Source organism: Cupressus sempervirens, chromosome 5 (genome assembly GCF_028749045.1).
Source record: "Cupressus sempervirens isolate cs-2001-9-10 chromosome 5, ASM2874904v1, whole genome shotgun sequence".
Lineage (NCBI taxonomy): Eukaryota > Viridiplantae > Streptophyta > Pinopsida > Cupressales > Cupressaceae > Cupressus > Cupressus sempervirens.
Genome location: NC_143122.1, coordinates 29,732,992 through 29,750,218, shown reverse-complemented (window position 1 = coordinate 29,750,218; position 17,227 = coordinate 29,732,992). Strand labels below are relative to the sequence as shown.

Below are 17,227 nucleotides of genomic sequence, written 5' to 3'. Positions count from 1 at the left end.
ACCTCTGTCTGTCCATTTGTTTGTGGATGGAATGTAGAACTAAACTTCAACTCAGTACCCATCTTCTTCCACAAAGTCTTTCAAAAATATCCAACAAACTTACTGTCTTTGTCAGAAATAATACTTCTTGGTAATCCATGCAATCTCACAATCTCTTTAAAAAAAGGTACAACAACATGCTCAACATCTGATGTCTTCTTACATGGTATAAAATGAGCTATCTTAGAAAATCTGTCCACTACCACAAATATGGAATCATACCCTTTCATTGTCTTAGGCAATCCAAGAACAAAATCCATACTAATGTCAGCCCAAGGTTTCTCAGGAACAGTAATAGGTGTATACAAACCAGTATTTTGACTCACTCCTTTTGCAACTTGACAAACTCCACAACTCTTTACAAATTTTTGAACATCCTTATATATTTGTGGCCAATAATATTTTTCTTTCAGCAAACCCAATGTCTTATCAATTCCAAAATGTCCAGCTAATCCACCACAATGCTTTTCCTTAATTAGATTCAACCTCATAGAACTTCTAGGAATACACAACTGAATGCCTTTGAACAACATACCTTCTTGAATGAAATACTCATCATACTTACTTATGTGATCTGTCAGATTTGGTGCTCTGCACTCTCTCCATGCCTCGGAAAAATCAGGATCAGCATCGTATAACTCTTTCATTTCATCAAAACCAAGAACTTCAACCTTCATTTCAGTCAACAAAAAACGTCTTCTACTCAATGCATCGGCAACTTTGTTAGTAACTCCACTCTTATGCTTAATCACAAATGTAAAACTCTGCAAATATTCAACCCACTTCATATATCTTTGATTCAATTTATGTTGACTTCCCAAGTATTGTAAAGCTTTATGATCAGTATACAACACAAACTCCTTAGGCATCAAATAATGTCTCCACTTCTTCAATGCTTGAACAATAGCATAAAACTCTTGATCATACACAAAATATTTCCTTCTAGCATCATTCAACTTTTCATTAAAGAAAGCAACAAGCTTACCTTCTTGACTTAATACAGCTCCTATTGCATTATCACTTGCATCACATTCAACTTGAAATACTTTGTTTAAATCAGGCAAAGCCAATACCGGTAATTCTGCAACCTTTTGTTTCACAGTCTCAAAACTCTTATCAGCTCCATGTGTCCACTTGAATTCCTTTTTATCTCCCCTCATTGTCTCAGTCATAGCATTGCAAACAGTAGTGAAATTCTTTATAAACTTTCTATAAAAACTAGCTAAACCATGAAATGATCTTACCTCACTCACATTCTCAGGTGTAGGCCATTCCAAAATTGCTTTAACCTTCTCAGGATCCATCTTCAAACCATCAGCTGAAATCACAAATTCCAGATACACAATCTCCTATTGCATAAAAGAACACTTTTTCAGATTAATCAGCAACTTTTCCTCTTTCAACCTTTGCAATACTTGTCTAATATGCTCAAGATGTTCTTCCTTAGTCTTACTGAATATCAGAATATCATCCAAATAAACAATCACAAACTTACCCAAAAATCTTTTCAGAACTTCATTCATTAACCTCATGAAAGTACTAAGTGCATTAGTCAAACCAAAAGGCATAACCAACCATTCATACAAACCATCTTTTGTCTTAAAAGCAGTCTTCCATTCATCACCTTCTCTAATTCTGATCTGATGATAGCCACTCTTCAAATCAATCTTGGTAAAATATTTTGCTCCACTTAAATAATCCATTATGTCATCCATCCTTAGCATAGGAAACCTATATTTCACTGTTATCTTTTTAATGGCTCTAGAATCAGTACACATTCTTCATTCTCCATTTTTTTAGGTGCTAATACAACAGATACAGCACATGGACTCAAGCTTTCTCTGATCAAACCTTTCTGCAACAACTCATGCACTTGTCTGTTAAGTTCTTCATTCTCTGTAAGCGTCAATCTATATGGTGCTTTGTTTGGCAAACTTGCTCCAGGAATCAAATCCATACAATGACTTATACTTCTTACTCGAGGTAATCCATCAGCAAGATCATCAGCAATAATGTCTTTATATTCATTGAGCAATTCTGAAATTTCTTTTGGCACTTGGTCAATACTACCATCTGTCACTCGGTCACCACTATCTGGCACTCAGTTAGCATTATTCTCTTGCACTTGGCCTTCATTGACAAAACTTGGTTTTCTTGAAATTATGGCAAAACAAACCTGATTCTTCTTCACTTCCTTTTCAAATTGTTTCCCATTAACCATACAAATCTTTACAGTAGTACAATTAACCTCATCTGAAACTTCAATCAAAGGTAACAATGTTTGTTTCTTCCTATTCACCCAAAGAGTATATTGATTCAATCTTCCATCATGTACAACATGTCTATCATATTGCCAAGGTCTACCCAACAAAATATGACAACAATCCATGGGCATAATATCACACAAAACTTCATCAACATAATGTCCAATTTTAAATTTCACAAGGCATTGCTCACTTACCAATATCTTATGCTCATCTTTGATCCATGAAACATGATAAGGTTTGGGATGTTTCAGCCTCTCTAACTGCAACTTGGTAATCAGCTCTTTTGATGCCAGATTTGTAAAACTCCCATTGTCAATGATCACTTTGCAGCATTTTCCAGCCATCTTACATCTTGTCTTGAAAAGACTTCTCCTTAAAACAGGTTCCTCATCACTTCTTTTATTGCATAAGGTTCTTCTCACCATCAGATTTTCTCCAACCTCAGGTCCACTTGGTGAACTTTCAATATCTTCTTGAATCACAACATTTCTATTATTCTATCCACTTTCAGAGGATCTATATTCAAAAGATCTATGCCCTTTTTTGCCACATCTAAAACAATTACCATGAAATCCACTTCTAGAATAGGAATTACTTCTTCCCTGGTAAGAATTAGTGCCTCCTTGGTAAGAATTACCACCTTTCCATTCGGTCTTGCCTTTATCATCACTCTTCCATTCAGATTTGCCTTTATCTTGCATAGAATTGTCAGATCTACTACTTTCTCCATAAGATCTACCTCTACCTCTTTGGAATCTACCACCTCTACCTCTTTGTCTTTGTTCATGCTTCTTTGTCAAGATCTCCTTAGCCTTCAAGGCATACTGGTATGCTTCTTCCACACTTTCCAACTTCACAAAACTTATCTCATCTTGAATTCCAGATCTCAATCCATTAATGTACCTTGTAATTTTCTCAACATCATCATCCACATGTCCAGATCTAATGTCCAATCTATAGAATTCCTCGGTATATTCTTTCACAGTCATTTCCCTTTGTTTCAAATTTTGCATCTTTCTCAATAAGCTAACTTGGTAATCAGTAGGAAGGAATTTGTTCTTTACCTTGTTCACCATCTTTGGTCAAGTTCTTATCTTCTCCTTTCCTCTCCTTTGTCTATCAGTTTGCAATTGCTCCCACCATAATGATGCATGACCTTTCAGCCTAGTGATTGCAATCTTCACCTTTCTGTTATTAGGAGTGTTTTCATACTCAAAGAACTTCTCCATATCAGAGATCCAATCCAACACAGTATTTGTATCCAATTTTCCATCATAAGGGACAATTTCTACAGTAGGCTTTGAATTTGCCCTAGACAATAGTCGCAACAATCTTTCCTCATCTCGATCTTCTTCAAGTTCTGGATTATGGTTTGGTGCTGCTGCTTCATCATCACTTACATCTTCAAGATGCGCTCGTCTCCTCTGGGCTATCTCCACAGCATCTAATCTGGCTGCAATTTGTCTTAACTAATCCAATATAGCGTTATCGACATTATTTCCTCTACCACGAACCATTTTTACAAATCAGTTTCCTGCAAGATCGTAACCCTCTGCAAGTTATAGGTCAAATCCACATATCTGCCACCCTACAACCAGATCCAAATCAGGGTTCTACACGATCCAATCTCCACAAGGATGAACTTCGGGCTCTGATACCAACTGATGCAGGCAAGGGATGAATAACTAGGGCTAAAGACACACGCAACTATCCAAACCACCCAGCAAGAGTTAACACAACGGAAGCAAACACGAGGAACAACGCCAAGGAAAAAGAGAACAAGGATATATTTATTGATTCATCAAATATTCAACATACATGCCCAGCCGTAAGGCCTTCTGGGTTACGGCCAATTACAAATGTACAACTTCCAGATCTCCAAATCAGCTTTTTAAATCCACATATCTCTTTTCTTTTGAACTCTCCCCAAAAAAAATCTGCCCTAACCCTAAACCTAAACACCCTACTTATACTTGCCAAAATGGCTTATGGATAATTTTAGAACATAGAGAAACCACAAATCGGCCCTCATCAAATATAATTAACTATACCAAAATTAAATGTGAGCAAAGTTGGCCCAATTGGAACTAGGCAGAATGAACTAATGTGCAGGATTACAAAGAAACCCAGGATGCTCCTGCATCATGTTAGCTCCAAACTGTCATCAGCCAGTCAGAATTCCATATTTCCTGATTTTGAAGTTTTTGTAAAGCAAGGCCTGCTGTAGTGTCTTGTGTTGTATTCAAGTAGAACCTTATTTTCCAGGGTAATGATTCATTGGTATTCTTGTGGTCATTAGTCAATATATGTCACTATCCTGGTCTTTAATTTATAATGTTTAACATCATCATCACCTATGTCACTCTAATAATCTTTTCCTTTTTTTCCTCATCAACATTGCCACAATGCATATCATCACATGGGACACAATTAGAACATTGCTCTTTTCCTGATCACTGACTTCCATTCCTTTATTGTGATACCCAATCTGTAACTATTAGCACAAATTCCCATAATAGGCACAAATGATATTGATTCTCTTAATATGCTGTTTTATGTAATGCTTTAAATTGGTAGCCACTACCTCTTCCTCATTATTCTCAATTTCTAGTGGAGCTCTTTTTGACTCTTATTTTTCACATCTTTCCGACTTTCTTTTATTTTTGGATTTGGTTATGAGCTCATCTATAAACCTGCCATAACTTCTAAAATTCCTCTGGTCTGGTAAAATTGAAATTTGGACTTCTATTTTTTGCATCTTTAAAGACTGTGAACATGAAAGATTTGTGAAAAATGTAATTTATTCTAAAGAGTTCTCGTATTGCTGAAACAACAAATAAACGTGTTTGTGATATCACTAACAATATACCAGGCACTACAGGGGAGAGGAAACAATCTTCTTGAGAAGAAATAGTACCAGTTTGGGCCAAATGTGTTACCAGGAACAATATGTTTGTTGCACTTTACCCAGACAAGCCTGATAGATGTGCATGGATACTGACATTTAAACATGAAAATGCTTCTTAAGGCCTTGGGGTTTATTTACAGCTACTTTCCCTTTTGGACTTTATCTCATTTTGCATGTGGGATGTTTCAATCACATAAACAAAGAAGTACAACCATGTGATAAAATTTTGTTCATCTTGTTTTGCATGGGAGTTGCTTACTTATACATAAACAGAAAGGTACAACCAACTGATAAAACTCTTATAACTAGTTAAAAAGTACAATTGACTTCCGTAAAGTTCCAGTAAGCAATGAAAACCAATAAAAGGGTTCTAAAAAATACAATGAGCCCTAAAATATCACAACTAACAAAGTGGACATCTTTTGATAGTTTTACATGTTTCTTTAATTTTAGTCCGATTCAACTTCTTGATATTAAGCAATCATGAATGCATTGGGCTATGTTACCAAATGTAGTAATCTAGGACATATAGCCTACACGTACATATGCCAAATAACAAGAATCTGGTGCACGCACACACATTTACAAACAAGTCTTGATTTACTGGTAACTTACCAAGACCAAGGGTTTTGTTTAATTTGGATTTGGTGTTAAACCTCAACCAATGGACTCAAGCAATTAGAAACAAATTAGGATGAATGATGCATAAACTATTGCGATCTGTATAAAGTAAATTGGTTCATTCTATAAGAAATTTATCCCATAAGTATAATTCATAGATATGAGTTTGTTGGCCCATATCTGCGGTGACTAAGATGTGCTCACTTGTTTGAACTTTGAAGTCTCGGGCTCAATCGCCAGCAGTTTTGCCCATGAGCTCCATTGAGGTAAGGTGGTCTGGCCTAGGAGACTATGTAGGACAGCGTTCAAGATTTTCAAGTCATTGGTACCTTTAGCAAAAAAGTGACTTAAAATTCATAAATTTAGAAATTGTGATTTCTGTTTTCAGACCATTTCCTTGCTAAATTGTGTTGAATCTAGAAATAAAAATTCCTTTAAATTCTTTTAAAATATGATAGTTGATGTTTCATAGTAAAGAGTAGTTAATAACTTAATATTATATATACCTTGATAAGTTGATATTGTTGATGTTATTGTAGCTATGGTTGGATTCCTTCCGGCCAACGTATTAAACATAAAGGTTTTGACAATATAATTATTGCATTGAAAATAATTATATTATATATTATATATTATATTAAATTGAGAATATAATCATTATATTTATAATAATTATATTATATAATAATATAATAATATAATAATAATTATATTAGATTATATCAATATTAATTATTTTATATAGTTATTATATTATATAACAATATAATAATTATTTTTATTATATTATATTAATGGTGTCCCTTGGTGAAAAGAGAACTCTTGCATATATATAATGAGATATGCGATCTCATTCTGAAACATATAAAATTAGAATTAAAATGCAGAGAACTTTAACAGATTATAATCATACTATACTATTCTAATTTTTAAGTATATTATGAACTCTCTTCGTCTTCCGTGTCTCCTTATTCTCCGTGCCCTTTCCATCTCTCCTTCCTCTTTTTATCCCCACTCCTAGATCTGCATTCCATATTTTTGCTCTCATTGACTCTTTGGCATCCTGATGATGGATCATATAGTATGATCCGAAACGTTGATGAAAAAACTCTTACACAATCTTCCCCAGAAATTAATACAATATATTATGAAAGTTAATAAACTAGTGTGACACTGCAATGGTCTTCATATGTTAATCTGTGTGTACATTGGTGGGTATGTTCATCTTGGTTTAAATGAGTTGGTTTTGCAGACAATACAGACAGTAGAAAACATGCAGAGAATGGTGTGTGGGCTTGGCATAAAAGTCACTGGCTCAGGCTGTTGCACAAGCCAAATAATGCAGATTGTAATGGGCAGGCTTTCACAAAAAATGTTGGAAAAAAAAGAGAGAAATGACTGCAAATATGCGAACTGGAACCCTCCAGAATGTCCACAAAGAAATGCCGGTTGAAAGCTGCGATTCTGCAATGAGGACCACATGTGACCAGATGAAAAAACTTATGAAAAAACCTCGATTTAAAAACTTTAAAACCCCACTGAACCACTCTGAGTTGGAAAAGAAAAACAAGAGAAATGACTGCAAATATGCGAACTGGAACCCTCCAGAATGTCCACAAAGAAATGCAGGTTGAAAGCCTGCGATTCTGCAATGAGAACCACGTGTGACCAGATGAAAAATCTTTCGAAAAAACCTCAATTTAAAAACTTTAATACCCTACTGAACCATTCTGATACTGTGTTATATAAATTGATATATACAATAGAGGTGAAATGCTCTATTAATAAGAGATTACATGACAATGTTTCTAAAAGAAACAATCGTGATCTAAAGCTAGGAAAGTATACTTACAAAACTACTTAGATGACGGTTAAAGAAACATTACATTATTTAATAGGTTTCTATTCCTCTTGTCTTCATTCATAGCTGTTGCTTGGGCTTGGTACAACTAGAATGTGACTATGACTATTCAACACAATGATTTGTGACTACCTATACCTGTTATAATAAATAGATTATATCACATGGTTTACCCAACATATACCATTTGCTTGTATCATATTTCTCTTTCATCTCTTCACTTGTTCTTTTATACATTTGTTTACTATGTTATTTGCTTAAGCAATATTCAAGGTTTACTTAATCGCTTGTTTCCATGGGCAGGTATGGAGACTTGTACACTAAGGAGAATGTGGCCATAAGTGGCATTCACACACACTCCGGTCCTGGGGGCTATCTGCAATATGTTGTGTACATAGTTACATCTCTTGGTTTTGTTCGACAATCATTTGATGTTATTGTGGATGGTATTGAGAAAAGTATTGTACAGGCACATGAGAACTTACGGCCTGGGTCAGTATTTTTAAATAAAGGTAAGCAACTTAAGAGACCATTTGTTGTATTCTGTATTATTGAGTTTGGATTCGTATCTGTCATGGGACTTTAAAAGTTGCTTATTGAAGACCCGGGTTATCACTTGAAAATGCCTTTATTAAAAATTAATTTTGGTGCAAACATCTTTTTACATTTAGTAAATAATTTATATCAACTAAGGTACAATCTGCGATGCAAATGTTGGCAAAACTAATTTTCCAATTTTAATTGGACTTTGTTTTTGCAACTTGTATTTTTTGTTGCTCTTTCTATGCATTCCTTTACCAATAGGAATGATGCTCCAATGATATTATTAAAACAGCAATATTTGTCACATGCTACAGCTTGCAATATTTGTCAGATGCCACATCTTGCAATATACATATTTTTATTAAGTAGAGAGCTTTGTATTGGGTCTGTCACCTGCAAATATTTGCAATACTTCGTATTGTTATTTGCAATAGTAGAAGATAAAATACTCATATAATCATTCTTTCAAAATGCTAACAGATAATGACAGTAATAGCTTGAGAGCCCCTTAACAGTTTTTACAAAAATGGCAAATTTACACAGGATTCCTATAGCCAAATTGTCTAAAGATTAAAAATATAATATTTCATTACAGTTTTCACATATTCCCTTTTTGACACCACACTGCCCCATGCCTCTAGTTGCAGATTCTCCCCAACTCTCCTATTCATGAAGAGGAACCTCCATGTTCTGCACTCAAACCATCCTACTGTCCTCAAACCATCCTGCATTTAAGAACTATGCATACTTAGAGATGGAAATTTGACTTCTTTGAGAGCTTCTTAACGATTTAATAGGCTTTTCCCCTTGTGTAAGCCATGGCATGGTAACTACACTATACACCTTCAGAAGGCTGTTGTAACTATTAAGGTGAATCTATGTTGTTGTAGTTGTATTAAACAAAGGAGATGAAAGCTCCTTATATAGATTTACAAAGACGATGTTTCTACAAGAAACAATTGAGAACTAAAAACAAAAATAGAAACTATCTAATAAACTAAAGAGTAACTAAGACCACCATTAAAGAAACACTGTAACATTCTAATACCCTCCCTTAATGGTCATCACTTAACTAATGTCTTTTGGTCACAAATTCTTTAAAACATTTTGCTGCTGCTGAGACCCTCCTTGGATCTGCAAAATGTAAATGACCAAGAAGCCAAATTTCGACCATAAAAGAACAGAGAAGGGTGTCCCCTTCTTTAGAATGCTTTGCAACAAGAGACAAGAGCCTGCCACTGACTCTCTCACCGAGATAGGCCTGCCACTAACTGATTTTTAAAATGTAAAGAATCGGAAGAAATCCTTAAGAGATTTAAAGAATTCAAAACCTTAACTGAAAACCTATCAGGATACAAAATTAAAACTCTTAGGACTGATAATGAAGGGGAATATACTTCGGAATTTGTTTAAAGATTTTTGTAAAGAAGCAAGAATTAAGAGGGAGTATACTGTTTCTTAGAACCCACAACAAAATGGGGTAGCAGAAAGGAAGAATAGAACAATTATAGAAGCAGCAAGAGCTATGATATTTTATCAAAATTTAGAATATTATCTTTGAGCAGAAGCCTCATGTACTGCTGTCTATATTCAAAACGTAAGTCCTCACTCCTAACTTAGAGATAAAACTGTTGAAGAAGTCTTTTCTAAGGTTAAACCAAATATAGGCCATCTTAGGATATTTGGGTGCCCAGTACACATACATGTTCCAAAAGAAAAGAGCACTAAGTTAGAATCCTTCGGGAGGAAAGGTATTTTTGTCGGGTATAGTGAAACATCTAAGGCATATAGAGTTTTCATACTTGGTCAGAAAAACATTGAACTTAGTAAGGATTTAATATTTGAAGAAGATTTAGCTTTCAAAAGAGCCCTTAGTTCTGAAGATCCTACACATATACCTAGTTTTGAAGAAAATCATGAATCTGAGTTTCAGAGGGAGAATATTGAAGAATTGAAGATGAAATACGAAATCTTAATCTTGAGGAAACTCAAAATCCTAAGATAAGACCACTTTGGGCTATTAAGACTGTAGCGAAGCACAAGACTTTGCTATTTGGAACCTTCAGAGCAAGCAAAAGACTCAAAAGATTTTCTAGTTATGTAACAAACATGAGTGATTCATCTAAATCAAAACCAACCAATGTTTCAGATGCTATTAAACATACAACTTGGAAGGATGCTATGACAGGAGTATACCAATCCATTATTAAGAATGATATTTGGGAAATTATTCCAAGGCCTGAAGGAAACTATGTTGTTTCTTCTAAGTGGATATTTAAAATCAACCATGTTGTTGACGGTAGCATTGAAAAATATAAAGCTAGATTCGTAGCTAGAGGATTCTCTCAGAAGAAGGGAATTGATTATGAAGAAACCTTTGCTCTAGTTGCCAGCTACACTCTGTAAGAGCAGTCCTAGCTATTGCAGCATCGAAGGGATGGATGTGCAAACAACATTTCTGAATGGAAAGATTACAAAAGAGGTATATTTGGAACAACCTAAAGGATTTGAAACTCATAACCCTAAAGTCTTTGTTTGTAGGCTCAAGAAAGCTCTCTATGGGCTTAAACAAGCTCCAAGGGCATGGTATGAAAGAATTGATAAGTATCTCTCCAGTTTAGGATTCTCCAAGAATAAAGCTGATCCAAATCTCTATTATAAAAAGGATAAAGATGATATGATAATTTTGATACTATGTTGATGATTTACTAATAACAGGTGATGATCATCTTATAGATCAATGCAAGAAAGATCTAATCAGAGAATTTGAAATGAAAGATTTAGGACTCCTTCATTACTTCTTAGGACTGGAAGTATGGCAGAACTCTAAGAACATCATACTTAATCAAGAAAAGTATACATTAGACATCTTGAAGAGATTTGGAATGGGGAATTGCAAACCTATGTCTTCTCCTATGGAGACTAATCTACACAAACCTAAGGAAGCACCAACAGAATCACGATAGATAGATGATTGGGTCTATTATGTACTTGATAAATACAAGACTTGATATTTGCTATGTTGTTAATGCTTTAAGTCAGTTTATGTGTGAGCCAAAGGAAATTCACCTAGTCGTAGTCAAACACATTATGAGATACTTACAAGACAATCTTAACTTGGGCTCAAGTAAGAAAATTGACTTGGACTTACATGGGTACACAAACTCAGATTGGGCTAGAAGTGCTACTGATAGGAAAAGCACTTCAAGATGTTGTTTCAGTTTAGGTTCAGTGATGATATCATGGATATGCAGAAAGCAGACATTAGTAGCACAAAGTTTCACAAAAGCTGAATACATTGCAGCAACAATGGCCTCTCGGGAAGCATTGTGGCTTAGAAAGTTACTTGTGGGATTATTTGCTCAACTTATGAATCCTACTATTATTCATTGTGATAATCAGAGTTGCATCAAGCTTTCTGTGAATTTAATGTTTCATGACAGGTCCAAGCATATTGAAATTCCTTACCATTATGTAAGAGATATGGTAGAGAGGAAAATTGTCAAGTTAGAATACATTTACACTGTAGATCAGATAATAGATATTCTTACCAAATCTCTCTCTCTCTCTCTCTCTCTCTCTCGTGAAGATAGATCATTTTAGAAAAAGACTTGGTATGGTTGAATTATAATACACTTATATTCTTTAATTATTAATAAAATAATTTTGTGTTAAAATTATTATTGTCAGACTTTGGACTGTTATGGGCTTCACCATTTGTATTCATTATCTAAGAGGTGACGATCTCTGAGATAATGAACACTTGTATAAAAGACATTATGAGAGATGATGATCTCTAAGCTAATGTACTGAATAGTAAAGAACTGCTGTCAAATCTAGATGAGTTGAAGATCACATTATGATGTAGACATTTCTATGCCTATGAGTCACAATTTGGATAAAGGAAGAATTTTATCATTCTCCAGATTTTATCCTGTGTATTGGTAGATCTTAACTTAGGATCATATTGTGATATAGACTTGCCAATACCTATGAGTCACAATTTGGATAAAGGAAGAATTTTATCATTCTCTAGATTTTATCCTTTGTATCGCATTACATGTAATACTGTTATCACAAGTGTTAGTGATAATCCATATTACAAGTTTAGTAATATAACAAAGTATCATGTGTACCATGATACTACATCCATGGAAGAATCAGATAGATATAGAGTACTATTCTATGCTTAAACAACATGTTGCTAGATATGTTTCTCTCATAAGTTAAGAGGGAGTGTTAAATCGTAATAACTTGATTATATCAATGTTATGATATTCCCAATTAGACAGATTTGATATGCATATAAATTCCCTTATATTGCCTCATGATAAATACTTCTCATTATAATGATCAATGTTTTACCAGGTATACTTATATGCCTCTTCAATAACTAATGTAGTTGATTACTAATTAACTATTAGTTATTTGATAAAGGCCACCGATTTGTTATGGAAAAGTATTGTTTCATGGAGGGCCGACCTAGAAGGGGTTTGTCTTATGGAAAGACAAGACCCTTGCTTAATGTATAAAATAGGAACAGGATTGTGGATAGAAGACATACAATATTATCAAAGTCTGCTCTTCTAGCAATCTGCTCCTTGACGATTTAGATCAGAGATAAAATATAATTTCCAGAATTCATTTCAGTCTTTCTGAACAATAACATTCAGCCTAGATTTGAAGTAGATCGATTTTCAGCAAGACCAAAATCATTATTTCAGTATTGGTTGATCAGAATTTGTAGGAACTTTACAACACGGATAATATAATACAAAACTTCCTTTTGAGGAAAAATGGTAAAACCTAACAAATAATTTTTGAGGAAAAAATTATATACCCACCAAGGAATCACACTCAACTTTGTGAATTACAGAATCATAAATTTTTAAGGGAAAAATTATAGAAACCCATAAGAAATTTTTGAAGGGAAAAATTATGAAAACCCATTAGAAATTTTTTTAAGGGAAAAACCCATCAAAAATTTTTCTTAGGGAAAAATTTATAAAAACCCATTAGAAATTTAGAAAGGGCAGCAAAACACGAGACTTTATATGGTAAACTAGCACATGCAAGCATATGCAAGTACATGCAAGTACATGCAACCTTTTAAAAATAGAGACTTTTGCTGCAACCAAGAAATTGCGGGATCCAAACCCTTAACCAGGCTTACGATATCCAGCAAAACTCTTCGAAGACTAACCACAAAAGTTCCATAAAATACCTCTAACAATTATTATTTCTAAAAGTAAAATCGAAAAAACAAATTTCTGGAAAAAGTTCCAGATTAGAAGAGGCTCGAATTTTCCTTAAAACGTCTACCAAATTTTATGAAATCCCATTGACTTGCTCTGATACCATGGTAAGGCAAATTGATGTTGCTGTGGTTGTATTAAACAATGGAGATGAAACTCCTTATATAGATTTATAAAGACGATGTTTCTAAAAGAAACAATGATGAACAAAAGACAAAAATAGAAACTACCTAATAAACTAAAGACTAACTAAGGTGACCATTAAAGAAACATTATAACATTCTAATAGTAGCAGTAGGTTTTTTACAACATGGTCTACATATCTGCAAAAGGCTTTGACCTCCTAAAGTTCATGGTAAACCACTATATTCTTTTTCTGTGCGAGGCAGACATCTGCCATTGTTTTTGTAGCAGTGATTGGTAGTGCTTTCCCAGTCTTGTGCCAGCCGTGGATTTATACTATTGCTGTTGTGTATACCATAGCCATAACCTGTTGTTCGGAATTGTCATTGACAACTTCACTATAAGTATCAAGTCTTCCCATATGTAAGCCTTCAACCTAGGAGGTTTGTCTTCACCCTATCCTATCATGGCTGCAGGTTCTTTGTATTTGAAAAAGGCATCGGGTACCTTTTTATAACCCTGCCACCGTGGCACGGTTTCTTTGTTGAAAATTTAGGTTGACAATCCATTTCATGTGCTGTGAAGATGAGTTCCAACATGCCACCCACCCAGAGTAGTAGACAAAAGTCTTGTCAAGGAAAAGCACATTTAATTTAAAACAAAATAAAATCCATGAACTATGCCAACAGCTAAATATTCCCTTAAATCTCATTTGCATAGAGCTAGGCATGATGCCAACACATAAGAAATTAAAACAAGGTCAAACCATATTTAAGATCATCAATCTCAAAGGTATGAGGGATACAGTGCCAAATTTGCCAATCATTCAATGTTAGTGATGTGATGCCAACTAGGAGCAATGCCAATTATCAGAAATTATGACATTGTGATAGGGGTGGTAGTGGATTTCAAGGGCTGTAAAATTTAGAGGATTTTAAAGGAAGTTAGGCTTGATAAACCTGACCATGAATGTGGCTTTGGTTCCAAAATTAACAGATTGGAATATCCTATGATATTGCCTTAATGCTTGAATCCTCCAAAGGATTTGGCCATCTATCAAGAATGATCGATTATGATCCTCTTCACCTGCTCTTTAGGCTCTGCAGAACCAAGGTGGGTGGGCCTTTACTTGAACACTATTTTGGTTAAAACTTTTGGTAGCAGATGTATAATTGTATTTTCAAACTTTGGTGATCTCTCAAGATGACAATGAATTCTTGACTGAGATCAAGTTGTATGCTATACAATTTATAACATTATCTTTCAGTTACTGAATTTTGTGTTTAAAATAAGAGTATTGAATTATTTTGAGTTTTGATTGCTTGGTTTAAAATAAATATTAACGACTGCTTCTCAGATTGTAATTCTTTTGACAGACTTTAATTGTAAAACATAGACCAGTGCCTCCTTCTATTGGGCAATAGAGACAATTCTCTTTTAATCCTAGGTATAACTTTAGTGAGACAGAGAACACAATTTAAATGTTCCTATCAACTACTTATCTTCAATGTTTTCTATTATATCAATGATCCACAACCAGTCCTACGGAAATCAACTTCAACTCAATAAGACCAATATGATAGACTAAATAGTGCCTACTAACTCCAATGTTCAGATTGCAAGATAATTAAGATAATTTTCAAAGATAAAAAACTGAAAGCAATTTTTTCTTCTTGAGGCAAAATCACCAAGGACTGATCAAATTTGAATCAATCAAATCCCCAACTCCAAATAGGGAGAGAATACGGATTTACATTAAAGCTTGAATAAGTATGCTGTCCATCATATGTAAAACACAGAAGATGCAGTGGCAGAAATAAGTCTTTTTGTTATGATAATCGCTAGTATAAAAATGTTCTTCTTTATATACTAGATCTCAAAACAACCGAAAGGTCATGTCTCTTCATCTTAAACAGTTACAACTTTCTGTTTGAAAAAACTAACAAACTAAAAAAACTAATCAATTATAAAAACAAATGATTGAAACTAGACATCTCCCAGCAAAGCTTCGGCATCTTTGATGTGATCTCTGTATTCTTTGGCCGCATATGTGTCTGTATGATGGATCACATACCAAAACTCGTACTCTAGATTGATTATCTACTCCATTTGTGTAGTGGATATCTCCAATTCTGGTCCATCTATTTGAGCAACGTCCAATGCATTTGCCAGGATTATATCACACTTGGTCATCGACAGATCCTTATCCTTCAGGTGGCCATCTTTATCTGCCAATTTAGGGAGTCCCTTCTTGATCACACCATTGAACTTTTCATAATCTGTTTCCAGGCTTTCAAAATACTCAGCATGCTTTGTGGTAGCATCATTAATTCTTGAAATTGTCTGAGTTCCTGCTCCTTTCAAGTTCATATCATGCAATTTGGTATTAAGCCTGTTTTTCATCCTATTGTGTGCTATCAAATTTTCCAAATTATATCCGTAAATATACCTGAACTTTTCAAGAACAATTTTGATTTTACTGAATCTATGATGTAACATGGTGGAAATGGTGTTTGGCCTAATATCTCTCATGCTGTCCACAAGAATAGTAGGTATATTATAAATAAGGCCTGAACAATTTGACATTAAAACGGGGACCATCTCCATCTATTAAAGGGCCAGTTTTTCCTTTTGTCTTCTCCCTGTGAATAGCTAGTTTCCACCCTTTGTAAGTTATGTCCAATCTGTTAGATTCATCCTCTAGTTCCTCAAACGACAGAGGCAAATCATATGTCTGGTCAAGGGGAAAACACCTCTGCCAGTGCATTAGCCGATATAAACACAAAGGGTTTCTTCTTTGGGTCCAATATAACCCTTTTCCATGAATAATAGTTTGTCACAAGGACCTTTAGTAATTCTATAATCACAAATACATTTGGAACAATGAGCCTACGCAAATTCATTTTCCATGGATAACAGATCGACAGAGGATTGTTCCTTCTTAAGTAATCGAATAGGAACAATTCGTAACCCCTTATGTTTGTCCAGAGATTTCCCACCTTTTCGAACCTATCTTCAAGCTGGTGTGTCTCAGACCAATGCTATTTTGCTCTCCTCGTGTTAGGGCCTGGGTCCTGCATTTGTCCTATCATATCCTAGTTCAACCTTTTGGTCAGGGTTTTTCCTCTGTCGTTGACATTTTTGCCTGTGTCTTCACTTCTATTGCCCGCCTCTTCTTTTCTGATGTATTGGAGGCCTCCATGTTAACAATTCTGCCTTCTGTATTTTCAGCTTTTGTGAATCCCTCTTTGATTATTTCCCCCAGATCTTGGAAATTCAATACAAATGCTTACAATTCCTCTGCGAGCATCTAATAAAATTGCTTCGTGTGCATCTTTTAAGTTTCCCAACTTGCGTATTTAATGGTGTCCTCTAAATCTTTTTTTGAAATCCAAAGCCACTGATATGACAACAGTTATTGTTGTCATGTGCTATGCTGATCAAATCTTTCATTACACGCCATCGAGTGTTACTCCAATGGAATCTCCAATGCCTATTTATCAATGTGAATCCTGCTGTGTCTTTTATTGGCCATCAACATAGCTTCAGATGTGTTACTCTGTAGTAGGCACTAATTAAACCATTTTTATGTCTTTCACTGGTCTACCCT

General features: G+C 34.6%; 1 protein-coding gene across 1 annotated transcript in view; it reads left to right on the top strand.

Moving 5' to 3' along the window:
- Nucleotides 1-17,227, top strand: part of LOC149554435 (neutral ceramidase 2-like) — a 66,623-nt gene that overhangs the window by 20,575 nt on the left and 28,821 nt on the right. Inside the window, exon 2 of the mRNA XM_089828488.1 lies at nucleotides 8,000-8,208. Coding sequence (XP_089684614.1) covers nucleotides 8,000-8,208 — 209 coding nt within the window. The remainder of the gene's footprint in view (nucleotides 1-7,999; nucleotides 8,209-17,227) is intronic.